The sequence below is a fragment of the Condylura cristata genome, unplaced genomic scaffold (genome assembly GCF_000260355.1).
Source record: "Condylura cristata isolate star-nosed mole 26May11 unplaced genomic scaffold, ConCri1.0 scaffold00006, whole genome shotgun sequence".
Taxonomy (NCBI): Eukaryota; Metazoa; Chordata; class Mammalia; order Eulipotyphla; family Talpidae; genus Condylura; species Condylura cristata.
This window is the reverse complement of record NW_004567107.1, coordinates 39,415,030-39,438,608: the sequence shown is the minus strand read 5'-3', so window position 1 is coordinate 39,438,608 and position 23,579 is coordinate 39,415,030. Positions and strand designations below refer to the sequence as shown.

Genomic DNA, 23,579 nt, shown 5'->3' with positions numbered 1-23,579 from the left:
GACCACTATAAAAAGCTGTGTGGAGTTTCCTCAGAACCCTAAAAATGGATTTAACATTTGATCTAGCAATTTCACTCATAGGAATCTGCCCAAAGGACACAAAAACACTAGTTCAAAGGAAACCTGCACCCCTATATTTATTGCTATACTATTAACAATAATGAAGATTTGTAAACTACCTAAGTGTCCAAAACAGATGAATGGATCAAAGTTGTATATTTATACAATGGACTATTACTCGTGATCAAAAAAGGCAAATATGCCATTTGCAGCAACATGAATGGAACTTGAAGGAATTATGCTAAGCAAAATAAGTCAGAGGAAAAAAGATAAATATCGTATTGTTTCACTTATATACAAAACATAGAGAAACCAAACAAAAGCTCAAGAAAAAGACAAAAACTAGCAAGCTGACTATAGATCTGAGGCATATAGCAAAGAAGGGGCTGGAGATGGGGGTGATACAGGGGAGGGAAAAGCACAAGGACTGTGGTCATGGTTTGCATATGATATGGGGACTACATCTTAGAGGAGAAACCAATTACTATACAAAAATGAACAGTAATGTGAGAAAATTAAAATAACATACAATTTTTAAAATTGTGTGAAGTCAGAAAACTAGAAAGTTGATTAGGTTTGTAGGTATTAACAAGAATCCATGGCATTTACTATACACACACACTCACTGACTGTTCACTGAGAAGACATCGAAGGAACAATAGCTTAATACCAATGAACGCACCTGAAGCCTAATTCTTGACTTCTAACTACCTTTTTCCACTAAAAACAATCAAAGCTTCTTAGAGAAATGACTGATTTTACGGCTGAGGAAAATAAACTAGAAGATCAGTTGAAAATATCAAGGATGTGATCAAAGGTTTCTGGGGATACATGAGTTATTTAAAGACTTTTACTCTGGTCAAACTGAGGACAATTTGAGTATCAAAATAAATGATAACAATAATTAAGACATCAAATAAAATAGTAAACTATAACTCCAGAATGATACAAACAAAAAAGCAAAAAGCTTGATGAGGAATGGGTATTTATAATAATCAAACCCACATGGAGGGCTTTCTAAAATATCCTGGCTTACAATCTCAGGATCAAGAAAGTCAAAGAAACTGAAGAACAGTTCAAGAGTGAATAATACTTAAGACATCTGACACTTAAATACAACCCTTTGAACTGGACCTTTTTGTATAAGGGGCACACTTGGTATTTGGTAAAGCTGAGTGGGATGTAAGAATTAGATGGTAATAATAATTAGATTGGTAATATACCAAAATTAATTTCCTAAATGTGATGGCTGTGTGGTAATTATTATACAGAATGTCTAGTTCATAAGAATTACTAAAGTATTGGAGGGTGGGTGTGGAGAATTAGCTTAACAAGTCACTCCCAAATAGTTTTGGGGAAGAACTGAAAGGTATTTGTACTAGAAAATTTACTACAAATTTGAAATTGTTTTTAAAATAATAGGAAAACAATGTATGCTAGGAGACTGGCAGTGTAATAGGGACTATTACTGCCACACCTAGGTCCCCTTTAATAGCCCACAGATACATTCCACAGGTGCTCTGAGAATAGGAGCTGTCATGCCCAGAGTTGTCTGTGTGATTCACTCTACTCCCCACGCCCCAACTCTCACTTTGGATCAGTGGTGGCAGCCAACACCTCACTGGTACTGGGTGCAACAGTCCACTACTTGCATGTGAACTTGCACTCTATCTGCAGGGAGAATTACTGTGACTGGAACACCTACTGAAGACTGAAACTGCAGTGAGTCTGATCACTTCAGAACACCCTGTGGATCAGACTAAGAATTTATCTGAGCCCTCATTCTCAACAGGCTCCTGCATTCCTACGTTACTTCATCGCTCCTGTATAAGCTTCTCCTATAGAGTACAATTTTGAAAATTACATGTGCCAGAATCCCTGTCTTATGCTCAGCTCCTAGAGAATTTCAACTAAGACTGTCACTCAATGGCTCAATAAATGATAGTTATTGTTATTTGTGTCAGTGACAATACCACTAGGTGTGGTACCAGGGTTTATAAGTTAGCTTCCTTGACTTTACAAACATGTCGAATATAAAATCTCATATATCTATTTTGCCATACTATGTTAGTTTTATATGGGAAACCTACTGCATGATGGCAATTTCTGATGATATCAGAATTGTCAAAAAAAAAAAAACACACAAACAAAAAAACCCACCTGAGCTTATTATCCTGATTTGATTTTTCCCTTTGCCCTTTCAAGAAAAATTTTGTGGATTCTCTCCCCTGTGTACTGATAAAACTATGATTCAGATTGAATTCAAGGATTCCAATTTTCTGACACTGTCACCTCAAAAAGGATAGTTCATGTTTCCATTTTTGACTATCTGGGTAACAGGGATGAACTACTATATTTGACATCCTCAATGCACTGGCATCACACTCAGTGAAGACTGATCCCAAGTTCAGCATCTAACACAATTCTCAAATATCCTCTTGGGTATTCATGGAGGTAAAATACCTGTGTTTCAATATCTGAGCCAAGACATTCTGCCATCTGACATATTAATGCAAAGTATCTTTGCATTGAATTTTCCAGGTATACAGCTACCATATAAAGGTAGGGGAAATTAAACTTTGTGTGACTAGAACTATACCATGAGTTTCCCCCCAGCATTATTGATAGCAATGCTGCTTGTGGTATTTGAGTCGCTTATTTATCAAACCTGTTGCAGACCACTTTTGTAGATATTATATTCACAATGATTCTTCCTGCATGGGCAAACAGCAATTTCATCATGTTTCTGGTATAGTTGTACCCAAGGACTTACATACTTAGATACAGATTATCTTATATGTTATGTTTCTTTTACTGATACTTTATATAATGGGACATTTTTGACTTCTGAAAATGTGAATGTTAAAGGTGGAATTATAAAATATGTGTTATACAGTAACAATGCTGGATCTGACAGATCAAGAACACTTCTTTTACAGGAATACAATATGAACACTTGTTGTGAAAATTTCATTCATTCTTCCACTCAATACATTTTTACAAAGTATCTTATGAGAATAATACAAGAAAGAGGATGTAAAGAGAAATACATGAGAATCCTAAAGGACGCCCTATTGTCCGTGAAGTCATAGTCTAGTGAGAAAACCCACACATTTAGTAGGGGAAATAAAAATGTTGACAATAGAACATATTGGTTAGTATGACTAATGTCTTAAAGATAAATAAAAAAATATGCTTTGAAAATTCAGTAAAGGGAGTAATTGCTTCTGGTCAGGTCAGGGAAGACTTTGCAGAACTCCGAGCCTTTAAATTGAGTTGTAGCTTGTATGGATATGTGGGGTCCACATGTTAACAGGTGAACAGCAGCTCAGTGATCTCCACAGCTGGATGCCTCTTTGTAACTGCACAGCCTGATGAGTCTGGCTTGCTTTCCATGGTGTTAGAAAGCAAAGAGCTAAGCACCTTGACAGCCAGAACAACAAATGTATGTCATAATAGTAATTATTGATCAGGGAGACATTTTTATGGTGTTTTGGGAGTAACTGAATTATATGCACTGATGTGTTTGAATTTTAATTGTTTACCAGTTCACTGGGAGTAAAATATAGAGTAATAAAACAGATGATACCCCATTCCTTGATATCCCACCTCTCCTTGAACACGACCTTTCTTCAGAATTACCTTAATCACCCAGGGTGAAAGATAAAGTCTAGAGTCGTTTATGATACTGCTCATAATACTCACAAAATGTTTCACTGCGGATAATACACCAAGAATAAACAGTATGTAAACAAGTTTAATTATTTAAGGCTTTGATCCTTTACCAGAACATCAAACATATTATTGAGTTAATCATAATCTTGGCAGTTTATTTAGAGAAAATGAAAAAAAAAATCAGGCCTAAAAATTTGATATTACCAAAATGATGTCAGCAATTATCAATTCATACAAAACTACTAAATAATATGGAAATAAGCTGAGTCAAACAAGCAATCATGGCACTATTCTACTCACAATGCCAGTGGTTAGTTTCAAAAATCATGGAGAGAAAAATACTATTATTTTTAAAGCAAGGAAAACAAACTGTATTATCAAGCTGACAGACTGGGATTCAAGGCATTTTCTCGCCTAACACAAACATTTCAACTAGAAAAATGTGTTTCCTTCAAAGGGAGGATATGTATTCTGTTTGTTTGTATTGTTTAATCCTTCCTTAAAAAGTTAAGAAAACTTAAAACTTTCCCTACCCTTCATGGAGAGCACTATTTGCTTCAAAAGTCTCAATTATAGAAGTTGAGTGGCAAACGCCCTATAGAATTATAAGAGTGGGAGGGAACACAAGTGGTCATTACTCTACCTCCCTGCCCCCTAAGTGGGATTCAGAGTCATTATCATAGATAGCATGGACATAAAAGACTATCACTAGATATTAGAGAGAAATGTACTATCAGCAAGGAGTAATTGAGGAATAAAAGAGCTAACTAAATCAGGATTAGACTGCTTGTTTATGGATGACAAAGACATGTCCAGAGAAGGTGAAGTGGCTTTATTTATTAAGTACTGTCCTCCAGGGGAAAGTAGTTTTCCTCCCCACTCCACCCTCCACATTGCCTTAACATAATGAAGATATATGAAAAAGAGTTCATGGTTCATTCCTTTGACATGCTAATATAAGTGATTTTTCTGAAGATCTTCAAAAGATCTCATCTCACTTGAAGTCACTAGCTAGCAACAATTAGCCAACAACCCTGAGTGCATCCTTCTCTGACTATCCAGCCCATAAAGACACACAAAAACAGAAACTCACCAAGAGTAACAGATAACTTAATGTCTGAATATGGAAAGAATTTCTGTGGATCAGATGAAACTAAAAAGAGAAGGATGTATCATATTTTGTCTTTCCAAAGGGCAACTCAGCGGAAGTCACTTTGTACTTTCTTTCCTGGAAGTTCCTGAACAGTCAGTGTCTATACTAGCCAGAAACAGAACTGTGTGTCTTCACTGTAGTGCCTTTCTGTAAAATCACTCACATGAGACAAAGCCACCTTCCTTGTCTTTCTCTTTCTACCATCATCTGCAACCATACAGACACAATGCATAGAAAACAACTGGCGGTAAATAAATGTAGGGTTGGAATATAAAGGCTATTTGATAATAGTGTATTGTATTCTTACCACCCTCAAAAATATATTAAAATTGTCCCTTGGGGCAGAATGATCCCTGGATGGAGCATGTGCTAGGAATTGTAGCTCCCATGGCCATAGGATTCATGGTACCACAAATAGTGAGGGTGAAAAAGATGCTACATTAGTAAAAACACTAGTCAAAACTTGCCAGAAACAGACAATGAGTTTTAAAGTTGCATGCTTGTATCTGTCCATTAGCTAATTTCTGGGAAAGGAACTGGTCCATTACACAAGTATACAGAGAACTTGGCCAATGGAAATCCCACTCCAGCATGCTGCCAAACATAAAGTTAAAACAGATATTGCTTTATTTGATGATAAAAAGACAAACTCTTGCACAGACTAAATATATGGATAATCATTTTTCCTGTGGAAGAGATAAAAACATATGGAGGCCCACAAGGGAATGAAGCAACCATCAGGTGGCTAATGGTTTGGGTTAACATTTCAAAACAAAATTCCTAGTAAATAACATTAGGTTTCTAAATTACATTTAAAGCATGACAGCAAAAATAAAAAGCATAAGGAAAATCATGAATAAAGATTTGATTACATGAATAATTTTGACTATTGAAAAACTAAATAATTTAAAAAGAGAAAGAACACAGTGGACAAGCAATCTGCAATATATGAAAGACAAATTGTTAATATACTAAACAAATAAAAGTACTAAAGATAAACGCACACAAACAAGCAGAGATGCACAAATTTTAGGAATAAGGAAAATACCCAGGAAAAATCCAAATGACTAACAAGAATCTGGGGAAAATACCATCAATATAATAATCAAAGAAAATATTCATTTTAGAAAACTGGAAATTTATTAAAAGATAGCATTCAGGGCCCTCCCTGATAGCGCAGCGGGTTAAAGCACAGCACTGAGAAGCTAAAGCCACTTCCGCATGAGTCCGATTCCCGACTGCCCCAGAGGTGACCATATGGCGTGGCAGACCTCTCCTGACAGGCCCACTGCTCCCCTCAGCAGTGTACTCTGTTGAGCTGCCTGTTCTGCTCCCCACTCTGTCTATGGTGAAGCCTCTTGCCGCCCTTGAGTCTCTGGCCTGTACCCCAGTTCTTATGCACAAATAAATAAATCTTAAAAAAAAAAAAGATAGCATCCATTATTCTTGAGGAGTCATGTGTGGCTTATTAGTAATCTTTCAAATATATTACTTCCAGATCATTCAATTTTGGGGTACCCTCAAACATAAATTCAAAGCAATTTTCCAAAGCAAAAAAATCATAGAAACATGTACCACTACGACAATATTGCTGTATTGGATGTAAAACTAAAATATAGGAATCACCTAAATGTGAAAATAGGTTAAATGAATTTGGAATAAAAATATTACGCAGCCATTAAAACTTATATTGAGGAAGAATATTTAGTAGCAATGAGAAGTTATTACCATCTACTGTGAAAACTGCCAAAAGGTAGCATAATCTGATTTTCTTTTCACGTAAATACAGATTCAAAGAACATGATGGAAAGGCTCTATATCAATGATAGTGGTGGTTATCTGCATAAACTGAAATGGAATGATTTTTCTTTTCTTCCTTTGTTTTCTTAAATCCTAAAATTTCTACGATGTGTTTTCTAATGAGTCCTTTTTTTCTTTGAAGTTTGTGCAAGACAGAAGAAAAAAGAATATTCCAGTGAGAATTGCTATGGGGAATGGAAGAGTATCTCAAGTAGAAAATAAAAACCAAATGCAGTAAAATGGACCTATCTAGTATTATCCCTTTGCAGTTATTTTAAAGCCTTAGTCTCCAGAAAGTATCTCTAATTATAACATTAAAAGTTTGAGAACAACTTGTTCTGAAATCTATTATTTATTACAGCAAAGCATAGTGTCATTCTACTGCATGGCAAATTTTGCTTCCCATTCACATTGGAACAGATGATGGATTAGCATCTAGCTTTCTTTTAATTACTTCTTTCAAGTAATGCTTTTTCTTTTTCAGCTATTAAAAACATTACTCCAAAACACATAAGCATAAATTCAATGGCACAATTCCAGGAGCTAGATAAAATCCATTTTCCAAAGTTTTTCATCAATTATCCCATAGGACAGTAATTACTGGAATGCAGGAGAGGTAAGGACAGCAGAATTTTAAGCTACTCATGTTTTATCAAAGGTTCTTTGATGTTTGCTTAGGGAGATTAAACTTCTAAAATCTGTAGACACTCCCCAGTCCCCTGCCCAGCAAACACATATAGGTTGAGAATTTTAGTCTGTATAGATGTTTCACTTGAAAAAGGGGTGTCCAGTTCAGAGGAGTGGAGGAGAAAAGTTCAGAATAATGTTATAGAACAAGAGAAAAGGAAAGCTAGCAAAAAATCTGGTTTTTTAATTACTTTTGAATCTGAAGGCAAATTCCAATACATTAACCCTTTCCCCATAGAGAATTCATAAGAATGGAAACAAAACAAAAACTCCATATACTCTTTATATTTAAAATTAATGTTCTTCTTCAGTGGATGAATGGATAATAGACCCATAAATGCACTCAGTGGAATATTAATTGGTGAAAAAAGAAGTGAGGTATTAATTCCCAAGAAGACTTACAGCAACAAGGCTAATCTACAGAGACAGTAAAAGGATAATTACTGGCCAAGGAAGGATGACTAGGTGGGCACAAGGGATTGTTCTATTCTGTTTAATTTTATAATGGTGTATTCATTTACAAAACTGATAAAAGTATATAACACAAAAGAGTCCCTAATGTAAACTAATGAACTATAGTTAATATTAATATCTCAATATTGATTCATCCATTACAACAAATGAACTACATTAAAGCAAGATCCATCAAGAAAAGATAAATTAGTCAAAAAAACTGTGCAAAGAAAAAAGAAATTTGATCTTCTCTTCTTTCATCCATAGGTAGGAATGGGTAGGTGGTAAAAGAAAGGAGAGCATGACCAAGGGGGAAACAGAGCAGAGATGTAGTGACAGAACTGAGGCATTGATGTGGTAGAGCAGTGAGTAAAAGGAGCCAGAACCAGAAGAAAGGCAACAGTTCAGGAGTGAAGGGGAGTAAGTTTTGACAGAGTGGAGAGAGGTCAGTAGGACCCTTTGAAGAGCAAGCGGGAATTTATGTTTGGCTTAGTTTAGTAGACAGTAAAGAGACTTAGAAGGTATCTAACCAGGAGACTTATATAAGCAACAATTGATCCTAATTATTCACGTATAGGTAATTTCCAAATTTCTCTTGTTAAAATTTATTTGTAATCCCCAGATCAATATTCACAGTCATTTAGAAACATGTACAAATGAAGAAACAGCAAAAACAAAAAAAAACCAAAAGACCGATATTAGTAATTGGGGGAAACTGCAGGGGATGAAGAGAGGGTTATATGAAAACTCTCAGTATTGACTACTCAATTTTTCTGAAAATCTAAAACTATCCTCTAAAAATCTCTCGACTAGAGCCCTCCCTGGTGGCATATCGGGTTAAAGCACAGCTCTAAGAAGCTAAAGCCACTTCCGCATTAGTTCCATCCCCACCTCAGAGGTGATCCACAGGGTGCCACAGAACTCTCCTGACCCACCTGCTGCTCCCCTCAGCAGTGTACTACATCAGTCTGTTCTGCTCCCCACTCTGTTTCTGGTGAATCCTCTCACCACCCCACACCTCTGGCCCATACCCCAGTTCTGTATTCATAAATAAATCTTTTTAAAAAATCTTTCAATTAAAAAAAAACTAACAATATAAAATAAATATATGTAAAGAGTGGAAAAAATGGACTTACTTCTGGTTCACAATCAACCACTCCCGAACATAGGTCTGAACACAGTCCCTGACATGAGGGTCCAGTTCAACCCTAAGAAGACAGAAAATAAAATTAAAACATATTATTGCTGGGTTAAAAGAACAAAACAATCCCTTATCACAAAAGAAACAGCATGATTTTTAAATCTCCATCAAACGAGAATGCTACGGGTGTTCTTACTCGTTCATTTCAAGTGTTTGAAGTATTCCTGAGGCAATAACATTTTTACTTTGATGAGAAAAACATGTTGGCATTTTATGCTTTGTGAGTTTTCTTTATTATAGAGCATCATGTTAAACTATACCTCTCCCTGAAGGCGTTCTGACACAAGACAGGTAGAACTTGCTATAATCACATACAAAACAAGAAAATAAGTGCAAATACCAATTTCTTACAAGGGTAATTGGGCATATTTTTTGGTCATGTGTAACCTTGTTAGGACATGCAAGTTTTCTTTTCTGAAAATCATGAAGAACTTTTGCCTTGTACTTTGAGGAGTTGACAGGCATGGGCTTTGGTTGACGACAATTAATTTGGGTGGTTCCTGCTATACCTACATAGGAATGTGTCATGAGAGACACTTTTCAAGGGCTTCAGGGTCTTGAAATCAGAAATAATATTTTGATGATAATAATGGCAATTCTAATAATGACAATTCAATTAAATAGAAATAAACTATTCCTCAGAGCATTAAAGCTTTTTGATGTTTATTCCAAATGAGCTGAAACTATAGATAACTAGGTCTAGAGATTGTAAATTTTAATAATCTTGGTTGTACAAAAGGGATAAGAACAGTACCCCCTTTGTGGGAACTGTTAGTCCTACATGAAAAATTGTAATATCGGGCCTCTGTGGTGGCCTAGGGGCTAAGTGTCAGCACTGTTACCATTAAGGCTTGGCCAGGGAGCTAAGTGCAGCAGATCTTTCTTGTCGTACCCACTGGTCCACTTATCAGTGTATCACCACTCTGGCTCTGGTGAATCCTCTCGCTCCCACACCTCTGACCTACACTCCAGTTCTTCTACATAAAAATAAATAAATAAATAAAATTTTAAAGAAAAATCGAAATATTTAGGCACATGGATCTTGGGCCTTTACTGCCCCAATCACAGCCCCATCCTTAAGTGACCTTGGGACTGTCGTGCAACCCTTCTTTGCCTAAGTTTCCTCAACTTTAAATTCTTATTACTCTTGGAGTGCTGTAATGAAGATTAAGTTAGTATGTGAAGTGCTTAGAAGAGTGTCCGGCATATAATAAGACCTATAGATGATGTTTCACACTTACATACCACTTATTATGTACTAAGTACTGATGTAATCACTTCACATATATTAATCCAGTTATTTGAATTAATAATAGGGCAGGGGTTATTATCATTCTCATTTTGCAGAAGACTGAGTAAAGATCTTGCTTAAATTCACACTACAAGAGGTAGAAAAGGGACTTTAATCAGCAGTTCATCAGCAGAGTGCAGACTTCTCATTGCCACACTATGGCAGTTCAACATAAACTGAACTAGACATAAGGGTTCAACAGGAGTCAGTGGTTGTTTACTCTGATGATGTCAGTGATATCTTTCTGAGTTATAATTACATAGAAAACTTATTTTGGCCACAGTTGAAATAGTAGAGGTTGTTTGAAAGTGTTCAGTTACAAATTTGGTAACCATATTATGCTCAAAAATGAATACTAACAAAAAAATTTCCTCTTCTATCAAGGTGCAAAAATTAAAGTTCTCCAGATTCTAAGTTTACAGTATTTTAAAAAGATGATTTCCCAAGAATCTGACCTCACTTGAAGACAATAAAATTTTACACAAAAAAATAAAATTAAGTGATTTCCTACCAAAAGTAGAGAATTACCTTTGTTAAAATCACATCTGAATACATGGATTGAGAGCAGGAAAAAAGGTTTCCCAAGAATAAAAGCGTTTTGTTTCCTGGAAAGTGAGTTTTTTAAAAATGCTAGAGTTAAACATATGGTTTAGCTCTCTTAAGTGAATGAGAATTACCTAAACTGAAAAGAAAGTGTCATAATAATACCATTATAACTGTCATTCAATTTTCTTATGTTGGTGATGAAATGAAACCCAAAATAGAAATAGACTACCCCAGCGTAATGAAGGCAGGGGTTATGTTTCATGATCCTTTCTGGCACTTTTTTGGGAAAGATGAAAAAGTTGAAAATGCCCAAAAGGATGTGAATCTTAATTTTGTTTTGAAAATAAATGCAAATAAAAGTTCACCCTAAACCTTTACAGAGACACTGTATTTTATACTATGAAAGTATTATTTAGATATAATTCCATTGTTTGATACTAAGAGCTAATAGCCACATCTATAAACACAAAGACTAATCCACACAGAAACTCAAGCCCTAAAAAATAATTTACATTTTTACTCTACAGAGCTTTTCCCATTGTTTTTCCATTTTACAAAATTCAAAGGCAGGGACTTTACCTTATTTATCTATTTATGCCAGTCCCCAACACATAGTAGGTGCTCAACAAATGTGGGCTGGCTTGATCCAGCCTCTTATGTGGAAACTTTTTAAAATGCTCCCGGGACCTCCCTGGTAGCACAAGGGGTTAAGTCTCAATACTATCAAGGTATTCTCAGTCACTGCAACATGAGTTCAATCCCTGACCCCTGGCCAGGGAGCTGACCCACATGGTACAGCAGACCTCTCCTGTCTTGCCTGCTGCTCCCCTCAGCAGTGTATTTCAGTGGATCTGTTTATTCTGCTCCCTACTCTGTCTGGTGAATCCTCTCTACCCTCACCTCTGGCCTATACCCCAGTTTTTGTATGCATAAATAAAAAAAATAAATCTTTAAAATGCTTTAGAAGGGAGGCATTTCAAGGATTTTTATAAAAAAATTCTTGACATTCTTACAAATGGAGAAACAGATGCTTCACAAGGACACATGATTCGCCCAATGTCACTGAGCTGACCCCTCTACCCCCATCCCGTAGTCTGGCTCCAGAGATTGTTGCACTCTACCTCTCACCAGAGATTGTTGCACTCTACCTCTCACCGCTTCTTGACCACGCCATTTTGTTTCACTTCATCCCTTTAACTGGCCTAGACCCCATAAAGATTTTCAGAGATTCTGGCCAAACCAATTTAAAAATTATGCTTAAATGATAGTACCATGGAGTTGTTCGTAACTTTGTGTACTTTCAAAAGAAGTTCAGAATTAGGGCATCTCTCTCTCCCTCCTCACATCACTGTTCAACCCCACTTACTGATGACAGACACAATCTCATCTACATTTTTAAGGAAATGATTACCCTTCCTCCGGCAAAGAAGGCTGTAAAGTCCGACATTCCTTTGGAGTAAACACCACATCCAAGTCGTCTTGGGTGAAGTCTCCCAGCTCCTGAGCAAGCTCCTCATCCAGGCTTTTCAGGTGTGTCATCAGAAGTCTTTCAAAGTCCCCTGGTTCCACTGGGTCATAAAACTGAGGCTGAAGGGGTAAGGAAAGAAAAAGGAGGTTCCCACACAGTTTTCAGGCAAAAGCTGGAAGGTGAGAGTAGATAACAGTCTGGCCCTGCCTTTCCCTCAGTAAGTAATTCACTCTTAGCATACAATGAAATGTCTTGAGAGCAGCTGTCAAACACAGAAGCAGTGATATGGAAAGGAAAAAGACAAGCAGTTCGGAAAGTCAAGTCATAACATGATGAGTAATTAAAATTACACCCCAAGGCAGAATTTTTCTCTGCTTAATTGCATCTTAATGAGGAAACCTAAGGAGATCCAAAATGAGATCACAAGTCTTTGCTGAATTTTTATAATTTCCCCTGCAAAAGCTCTCTGAGGCCATGTTTACCCAAATACAGTGAAGTAGCGAAAGAGGCAATTTTCCAGAAATTTTGGCAAACTCATTACTCCTCCTGGCTGCATATCTAGGCACAATAGTTTATTTGGACTCAGTTATTCTATATGTGGATTCTTGAAAGCTCTTTATGTATAATCATAGCCCACAGTGAACCTGAGTTGGTGCTGCCAGATTGACTGAGGCTAGTATGGAAAATAGTACCTCTCAACTGCAGTCAGAAGAGCAAACTAAGGGCAAAAAGCTTAATTTTCACATGACTTTTAAAGTTTTCACATGCCTTTTTTGACTTCCATTCTGCAGAAATGAAGGAAGAGTAATGATAGAAGTAGAAGGTAATTTTTAAAATACTTTTTAGTAGTTGATAAAATTAAAAGTTGGCAAATAAATAAATATATATTCTTACCTATAAAATCCAAAGACAGAATCACTTAAGGGAATAAAAGAATCACTCTGATCAAGAAGATTTGTGTAATATTAATGCTAGCATCTCTATGGTGTCCATTTACGGCAGACTATTTGGGGTCATCAGCCCAAGGAGCTATTGTTTGCACCCCACAGATAGACCAACAAAACAAAACACCTGATTCTTGATATATACTGTCTCCCTATAAAGCAAGGACAGTGCCACAGGAAGTACTAACAAAACTGGTTTTTCATTACCCTGAAACCTTACACCAGACTAGAGGTAAAGGCTCCCTCTGGGAAGGAAAACAAAGTGCTCTTGAAAGGCAAAGGGGAAGCACTTTAGAGTGTGTAAATGTGCCTTTCCCTGTCTCCTCCTCAACATTCCTGTCTCTGATGATGGCAGGCATGAGTGACATACTGGGGAGTGAAGATGAATATGAGAACTGAATAAACATATGTTTTTCTTCTTGTATGAGATCTTGTAGTTGTTAGACTTAGAGAATCTTATGTTAGCAAGGCCAAAGAGAACACAGGAGAAGGCATACATACATTTGTTGGCGAAAGCAAAAACAACCTCCTATTTCCTCATGACTCCCAGGTTGTGGGGCAGTGGACACAGAGGTTTCCTTAGGTCCTCACTGGGAACCTAGAGGTCAGCTAGAGAGATGACCATCCTCCTTACTGAGTGCCTCTCAGAATGAAGCAATTGGGAACAGCCGAGATTAAGGAAGCCAAATTAACCTATGCAGGAACCAGGTTAAGGACAGACTTTGCAAAAGGACAGAGGGAATAAGTCATCATCTGTGTACCTTCATATCAAGCTGCCTCAGCTCCCAGCACAGAGTTCAGGGTAAAGGCCTGAAATTATTTCAGTTTTGAAATGAGAAAAATGGGAATTTCTGTATACCTATCATAATTATTGTAAAAGTTATAACCAATGAACTAATAATTATTGAGCGCTTAAATATGTGCCAAGAAATCAGAATAGATCATTATATATATTACCTCATTTAAATTTCATGAAAACTATATAAGATATACTCTTATGATGCCCATTTTTCAGATTAGGACATTGAAGGCTAGAGATTTAGTAATGTGCCCATGCTTTCGTGGCTGGCAGTTTCAAAGCTAGGCAGCTTCACATTCTCAACAACTATAATTTTGTTTTTCTTGTGGGCTTGTCAGAGAATCTGCATTTCCAAAATAATTAAAACACAAGACAATAGCAAGTATATTTGGAAGAGAGTCAAAAACATCATTACCTACAAGTTCCATTCAGAGAGTCTCATGAGATTAACATCTTGAAATAATAACAGCAAATGAATTAACTAATTTATTAAAGTAATAGTAAACAAAACTGCATTATGAAAACTATCAATTACTCAGGCATTGTAAATATATACTTTTGAATTATATTGATGTATCATTTGAAGCAAGGTGACACAAGCACTAACTCCTAAGTTAAAATTTCCATGGAGAAATGGCACTTGTGTAGAATCACCAAGAAAAATACCCAGGAACAGCCAAGGAATCATACTAGTCATGTATCTGAAATACATAGTCACAAATGAAAAACCTGGTTCACAGCAGCATCTATAGGTATAGGCCAGATGGCCCCCAAATTGAGAAAAGAATAGCCAACTTTCTCACTCAACTGTTATTTGCTGAGCAGCTACTGAATGTAAGTCACCGAGTTGGGCATTAGGGCTACAGAAGAGCACAGGTAGCTAGCTGCATGATTCTTTACATACATTTTTAGTCAACCAAGAGGTGGTGAAGTTAGCCACATTTTCACACATAAATTATGTTAGCTTTGGAGGGGGCACTATGAGGAAGAATGCAGTATCATCACTAAGCACTAATTATGGGGCAATGTGCCAAGTGCAATATATACAATTGATCATAAGGTCATAAACACTTGTGGGTTGAATATATTTCAGGACTGAAAGATTGGAAGCACAAACTGTTCTACCACTATACACAAACTGACATTTAAACATGGTATTTTCCTCCTACCCAGTGAAAGAACAAGGGAGGAAATATTCATTCCAAATGAGACATAAACTCATCTTGCTTTTGGAAAGTGGGTGGAGATCCGAACTACTTTTACTAGGCCTCTAAGCAAGTTGCTGCTTTTGCAAACTCAAATAATAACTAGGACCCAAAAGAGATTTATGTTCTCTAAACTACCTGAATTCTTAATCTTTAGAACAAATTTTATTATGAGGTAATCAAAAAGCATACACAAAATCTATTTAGTAATAAGCAAAGGGAGGAAAAAAAAGATTGAAGAAAGTTGTAGTAACACTGTATTTTGTTAATGGATGAAGTTGTTGAATTGGAGGAGGGGAGGGAATGTTATTCCCTAAAGAAAGATGTGTGCCCTTGAAAGTTCCAAAGTCAAATGTGAATATTAACTATTTTTTCCTGCTGTTGAGTTTGGGCTCCTGCTCTGTGTAACTTCAAAGTTTAATTTCATTTTTGGTGTGATCTCCGATCTAATTTCAAGAGGGACACCTTACATCACGGATTATCATATTGTATCTATCATCATATGTAAAAATAGTATATGGGGGAAACCTAAGTAATCAAATTAAAAACAAAAATCTATATATGTGTGTGTGTATATAAGGATTTACCTATATAAGGGTTATATATATATATATATATATATACACTTTATGAAAAGCTTGATTTCAGAATTTCAGTCATATATATGTACTTTTATATATATATACTTTTATATGTATATATTTAATATCTTATATTTTATATATATACATATAAAAGTATATATAAAAAAGTATATATATGACTGAAATTCTGAAATCAAGCTTTTCATATTGTGACGTGTCAACTTGGCTAGGCTTAACTATATTCTGTGGATTCCCTTCCTATATATTTCCAGAGTGGATTTCATTAGTTTTCTTTTAAGAAAAGAGATGGAAAGCAGGTTACAGATTTCATCAGTTTTCTTTTAAGAAAGAGATGGAAGGCAGGTTACAGTTGTATAGCAGCCACACATCTGATATATCAAACGTATTTAGGCAATGCTGTGAAGAGGTAAAATAACTTGACCCCAGTTATACATGTCATCACAAAAGACCTGGGTCCTTTGTCACAGCAGTGGAGGAGCTTCGTGTGGCTCTGGCTAGGGTAAGGGAATGAGGCACTGTCTTCAGGTACATTAGTCTTGTATTGTCAGAAATTTTTATTCACACAGAAGGTGAGCCTTGCAGCCGCTTGGCTGTCCCTGACAAACAAGTCTTGTCAAAGTCACCCAAAGCCTTCATGTTGCCCAATTCAAAGGTCATTGCTTATTTCTGGATTATCTACAGCATTGGGCATATAAGCACTCCTTTCTTGAAACACAGTGTTCATATAGAGGAGAAAAACTGTGCTGATGTGTCTGTTTCACTGAAAATTCATGTACCATGAAACCTCGCTGTGCCAGGCAAACTGGGACAGTTGGTCATTTGTCCTAAGTTCTTCTGCAAGGCAGTGTCCCAGGGTTCCGTTCTAAAAGATTTTCTCTTTCCAATCTGCAACCATTTCCAGATGATCTCATTCCCATAGCTTTACATGCCTCTTCTCCTTCCTTTTCCTCCTCCACTTCTTCTTTCTTCATCTTGTTATTATTCCCGATACAGATATATCTATAGCTTCAATATTTACCCCAAAATTCAGGTTGACGTTTCCAATTATATCTCAGCATCACCACTCAGTGATCTAATAGGTTTCCAAGGATAACAAATTCAAACCCATCTCTTGTTCTCCTATCAACCTGTTTTTCAAATATTTTCCAAGTCTCCACCATATCTCAGCAAGTGACAATTCCATTCTACTGGATAATCAGGTCAAAAATCTTTGAAGTTTCTGTAAATTCTCCTACATTTTACATATTATCCATTAGAAAAATTTTATCTTTATCTGAAATATGCCTAGAATCCAATTACATTTTATCCCAAGGCACCCCCATTGCTTTCCTGTTATTCTGATAACTTACTACCTGCCCTCCCCACCTGTATATTTTCCACATTGCAGCCAGAATGATCCTTATAAAAAGACCCATATAAGCAATCACTAAAAAAGTCAAACCAAAAATAAACTATTATAAAAAAAAAAGTCAAGCCATGCCAGGGCCAACCTTTTCTCAGTGTTTTCAGTCACTTCCTATCTCAATCGAGGTAGCATCAAAGACATTCTGTGGTCCCTGAGGCCTCTGAGCCATCTCTTACTTCTCAATGATTTCATTTCCTAGTACCCACTCTGCTGAAGTCACTTCCTTGCTGTCCTTCCTTGCCACTCTCTCTTGCCTTGGGGACTTTGCACTTCCTATTCTCTTCCCTCAGATATCTGTCAAATTTTCCAGTTAAGTTGAAGATGACCCAATTCAAAATAGCACGTCTTCAGTGCCACCTTTTGTTCCCTATCCCTGTTTCATTCTTCAAAGCATTTACTACTCCTTGATAGAATCCACATTCACTAAATTTTTCTGTCTCCCATTTAAAAGGATAAGGACTATGAGACTAGGCCCTTTAAGATATTTACTACAGTACCCACCAGCTTAAAATGATTCTCTCAACTCTCTATTATCTAAGTAAACAGAACCAAAAATAATAAAGTTATCCTGCTCTTATTGATTTCAAAGTACTTCCTAGTTAAACTGTGTCTCCTTGCTTCCACCCATGGCAATCTACACCAGTGCCATTGATTGAGAGGTGCTGCCATGGGCATTATTTTTACCAAGGCTGATTCAATTCCTTTGTTTTACAATTACAGTAATGAAATCACTGTTCTGCCCTTAGGGCATCATCACTCTTTCATTTTATCTTCCATTGCAAACCTGCATTAAAACCATATGACTGGATCAAGAGGATACAGTATATCTACACAATGGAATATTACTCAGCAATCAAAAAAGATAAACTCATGCCATTTGTGGCAACATGGATAGAGCTGGAAAGTCTCATGATTAGTGAAGTAGCCAGAAAGAAAAAGAAAACTACCAGATGGTTTCACTCACAGCAGGTGTGTAAGGGATCAGGGAAAAAAAATTATATATATATATATATCCACACACACACACACATATATATATATATACATATATATAAACTGTAATAATGTAAAAACAAACATCAACAATTATAAACCAGAGACATTCTATGGCCGTGGAGAGGGGAACAGGATCAAAACTGAGGTGGGAAGAGCATACAGGACTATGATGATGGCACATGGTTGAAATGGTGGTGGAAAGTCCACTGTAATTACAGCTCAGATGAAAAATATATACAAAATGAAGAATGATATAAATAAAAATATATATATTCTATATAATAAAATAAATACAACCATATGAAAGTTTTATGTACTATCATGTGTCTTCCAGTGAGATCAATGAAGCCTAAGAACACCTCAACTTCTTGAAAGATGAAGCACAAAAGAACAATACCATTAGAAAAACAAAAGAGGGCCATATTTATCAAGTGATTTACCATTTAACTCATCCTTGGTACTAAAAAATTGCTTTATTGCACAGAAATTTAAACACACAACAAAGACAAAGGCTTTTAGGGAAAAAGACTTTTTTTCTTTTAAACACAAATGTTATATACAAACATGCCGTGTAACTATGGTGTTTTAGTATATATCCAGGATGTGGCTTTTTACATCTTTTCTTCAGCCAGAGTTGTTAATGGTTCACTTGATTCATTCCATTTCACTTTAAAATGTCTCTTGTCTCATTTTGTAAAATAGTATATTTCCCTCAATAAAGATGTAGGATAAGGATATTAGCAATATACACAGTACCTCGAATCCTTCTTTCTACCTTTGGGCTCAACTGTCAACCCTATTCCATTTGTATGTTTTATTAACCTTTCTAATTTGAATAATCAGGAAATAGTTTTAGTATTTTATAGCTTCATTTTAATAAATACAGAAAATACAGTTGTCTCCCTATGGCTGTGGCACTGGAGAATGCCAAGGTCACTGGGTGATTCTACACACAGATGAGTCTAAACACAAGGCTCCTCTCTGACACTGGTCACAAAGGACTCTGACAGGAGTGTGAGACAGAACCAGGGCAAGGCTATTATCATGCCTTAAAAAAAAATTCTAAATGATAGATCTCCATATTCAAAAGGTAAATTTAAAAATATTTTACTACTTTGAAAATGGAAGCACACACAATCATCACTGCTAACATTTATAATCAGAGATTTTAAACAAAAACCTAATAAAACAAAACCAAAACTCAAACTGAAACATATCCTTCCTCTCACTTTGTTTTACATTTATGACAGAAGCCACTAGATTTCTGTAATAATATATTCACAGGTTTACATATGGTCCTTGCTTACCATACTTTCTGAAATCCAGAGCAACCAGAAAAGGAAAAGAAAATCTGTCTTTTTAAAGTCTTTTTCCTCCTATATGGATTATTTCTACCTACACTGTTTTTTTAAATGACCCTCAAGTAGACCACATGTTAGAGGTCCAGGGAACTTTAAAATGGTGATGGCTGGGCCCAACAATTTTGATGTCATTTTCCTATGGTAGACTTGGTTGAAAACATGTTTCTAAAGGTCACAGGTAACTCTAAAGTGAGGCTATTCCTCTAAGTCTTCTCATCCTCTCCCATGCCTCTGTGGTATTATATTCCAGTCACCCACCACTATTGAAGCCAGTATACATTCTCTATATTATCTGTCCTTCCAAATGCATCATAAGGCCTTTTATATGACAAAATTTTCTACTGTTCATCTAACTTTAATCACCTATGTTGTATCTATAGTGCCAGGCACACAGGCAGCAAGCAGTATTAGCCATCATTTATATAACTATGCAAATCGATGCTGACTCTAATTGGGGTAGTAGTCATTATTATGCCAATATTGCAAGTGTAGAAACTGAAGCTACTATGGTGATGGCACACGGGTGAATTGGTGGTGGGAAGTCTACAGGGGTTACAACCGAGATGGAAAAATGAACAAAATGAAGAATGATTTAAAGACAAACTGAAGCTTTCACAGAGGTTAAGTAACCTACCCAAATCACATAGTTAATAAGTGGCAGTTATACCAACCCAGATCCAGTGAACTCCAAATTCTTGCCTCAGACAAAACAACAACAAACTTTTAACAGATTGGATTTCAAAAAACTTGGTGCCACTTAACATATTTTCAAAAAATAAACAATCTTTTGTAAAACATGTGGGGTTGCTGAAATGATAGCTAAATAAAGGTAAATGAGATAAAGATCAAAATGCGCTCTTATTTTCTAATTGTTCAAAATAATACATTGAAGTCTATTGTTTCTCATTTAGGGAAGGATTTTAAAAATTGCCCCATGTTAGGATACTAGGTTCTGTCATGCCAGAAATTAATCCTTTTGAAATGTCCCGTTATCTCTCTAAGAAATAAGAATACATTTTTAAAGGATTTATATATTCATGCATATAAGAACTGGGATACAGGCCAGAAGTGCAAGAGGTAAGAGGATTCACCAGAGACAGAGTGGAGAGCAGAACAGGCAGATGCACTGAAATGTACTGCTGAGGGGAGAAGGGCGGAGACAGAAGAGGTCTGCTGTGCCACGTGGGTCACTTTCCTGGTCGGAAGCTGCAGTGGCGAAGGATAGCTTCACAGTGCTGTGCTATATAATCTGTTGTGCCACCAGAAAGGACCAATAAGAATAACATTTCTAAAGGAATGGGAAATCTCCATGTGGACTGATGATTTCTATTAGAGGAGCCTTTATTTAGGAGAATGACTCAAGGGATAGAACAACCACTAGACACCAACATTACAATCACAACAAACAGTCAGCATTAGGGTGATGGGATGCAGAGAGAGGGAAAGAACATGCTGGTCTTTTGGCTCTCTCATGCCACAGGTTCCTCAGGAAGTAAACAAAAGGAAAAGAGGTATTAGACTGCTAAAGCTGGCATACAGACTTGGGGAAGATATTCAGTCTACCAAACAGAAATAACTGGTAAAAGTTTCAAAGATACTCATTTGCAAATACCCAAGAATAAATTAGGGCAGTTAGGAACACATGATTCTTGTATAGTTAAACATTTTGACTGATTTTGCTCTCTCTTTGATATCTTTCCTTAAACAATGTGTAATTACATCACAAGTTAATTTGATCACCTTCGCTGGAATTTTCATCAAAACCTACTGACGAGGCAGTATAACTATCAAAATATCTGAAAATATTGAGCAATTTTTTTTCAGTTAAAGATAATAAATATTTTTCTGTAAAGAATTTAAGGCTACAGCATTAAAGCTAAAGCTAGTATGGAAAGGGTTAAAGCCTGTTAGCTAAACTTCCTTAAAGTATCTTAAGAGTAATAGGCACACTGTTTCTCAAGGCAGCTACTGCAGAGAACTAGTTTAATTTACAAAAGAAAAAAAAAAGGACAAAATTCCCTCCTCTCCACACATTGTTTAAAGTACAAAACTGTATCCAGTCACCATGCAGTGGAATTTTGCATATTTTGGAACACAATTTCAGCCAGAATTTTTTAAACTTGGTTTTCAGTTAAATATATATTAACACCAAAAAAACCATAGGCAGTTAACCTCGATTTAAAGCTTATCTAATAGCGCTGAAAACATGCGCACTGTGCACTTCATGTGCTTTTATTTAAGCTGAAGTTTTGAAACAGACAGGAAAATCACAAATAAAAAGGGCAGTCTAGCCAGCCACTGAAGTCATAAAAACAATTTTTTTTAAAGAAATGTCATTGTAATTTGCCTCTTGCTGTAAAAGGTGCTATACAATTTTTAGTGCTATTATTCATCAATGACACCACACAGAGATTATCCCACTGAAATAACCACAAATCACTCCAGTAAACATACCTTTAAAAGATACAATTACACAGCTCGAAAATTGTTACAGGAGACAAAATGGCGGCTACCGGAAATTGAGTCGAAGGTTACAAAATTGTAAAGAGCAGAAGTGGTTTTGAAGTAATAAGAGAGAGGAAAAAAAAGTAACCTAACCTCCTCAAGATAACCACTGGAACAAGCAAAAATAGTGCCGCTGCTCTCTGAGGAAGTGAGCACCGAGAGGCCTGCAATTCTCACAAAGGAAGTGAATACTCACTGCTGGTTTTACAAATCATCTCATTTAACTAACAAGGTAGGCAATCTTCAACTTTAAGAGGGCAATATTTTCTTTAAAATATGAAGGTTTGTACTGAGTCCAATCATATGATGTTCCATTTAAGGTAAAATTATGATGGCAGAAATGAATCAATGATAGCCTAGGACAGGGAGTTGTGGTTTGGGAGTTGGGAAGGATTGCAAAAGGGTTTTTTAGGTGAAGAACTATTTTGTGTCTTTCTTGAATAGAGGTAAAATAACTATAAATTGACCAAATTCATCAAATTGCACACCTAAGATTGTTACAAAGAAGAAATGTCAGAGAATAATCTCCATGTTCCCTGCCTCCCAATGAAGGGTGGGGCTGAATAGAGAGGGTAAATTAGAGGAGAGTTAGAGAAGACTGGAGGGGACCATGTGGAAGCTCCCCACTTGTGAATTTACACTAGCTTCTTGGTTTTGAACTTGCAGGACATGAAAGAGACACATCTTGAGAGGCTTGTGGGGAGGCTGACAATAGCAGCCTTCATCTTGACTTGAGTCTTGATTTTGATCTTTTCTTTCCAGGCTTACCTGGCCCCTTCCCCTTTCCTATAGTCCCCTGCAAAAAGTGCCTTAGATTTGTGTCAAGTTTTCAGGCCTCAGTGGCCCCACTTAGGCTGGGTATTTACCCATGAGGGGACGAGAAGCTCTGAATGTTTTATTAGAAAACTTTCATCCTTTCTTCTTTATGCATGCTAATCCTGTTAAAGTTCCTTCACATGAGGAGTATGCTTTGTCTTTATGCAGCAGGTAGCAGAATCTCATAGTGTGTGTAAGTTTGGGGGTCCCGGGGTATCCCTCAGTCTCATGTTAACAAAATGAATGAATTTTATTGTATGTAAATTGTACTTCTGAGAAAATAGTTAAAAATAATTAAGGCTTATGACTTGTCTTTTCAGATTTTAGAATGTATTTTTCCAGTAAAAGCATGACAGCAAAATTCCAGGTTAATGTCCCATTTCCAAACATGTAACATACTTGGAGTGAAATTAAGTAGCCTGGAAACCCATGGTATCCAGAGACCTCTAAACCACAATCCCTGTAAGTACATTTTGCACCTCTAAGCCCTGTGAAGGGAGGGAAAGGGGGAAATTTTCTGATGTTAAAAATGAGGCATACAGTTAGGAACTGGTGGTCAGAGATATATGTATAAGGTAGAAAACCTAGGGAGAATCAGAAAGCAAAAAA

The 23,579-nt window shown here is 36.4% G+C and overlaps 1 protein-coding gene across 2 annotated transcripts in view; it reads right to left on the bottom strand.

Annotated features, from left to right (window-relative positions):
• The window catches only part of DOCK8 (dedicator of cytokinesis 8), a 197,068-nt gene that overhangs the window by 134,332 nt on the left and 39,157 nt on the right, over positions 1–23,579 (bottom strand). Inside the window, exons 1-3 of one of the 2 annotated variants that reach the window (XM_004677621.2) lie at positions 22,104–22,154; positions 12,278–12,453; positions 8,965–9,036 (exon numbers count right to left, since the gene is read on the bottom strand). In XM_004677621.2, the coding sequence (XP_004677678.1) occupies positions 8,965–9,036; positions 12,278–12,405 (200 nt within the window). In that variant the 5' untranslated portion in view covers positions 12,406–12,453; positions 22,104–22,154. Of the gene's footprint in view, positions 1–8,964; positions 9,037–12,277; positions 12,454–22,103; positions 22,155–23,579 lie in introns of those variants that run through there. The other variant, XM_004677620.2, reaches the window with a different exon arrangement.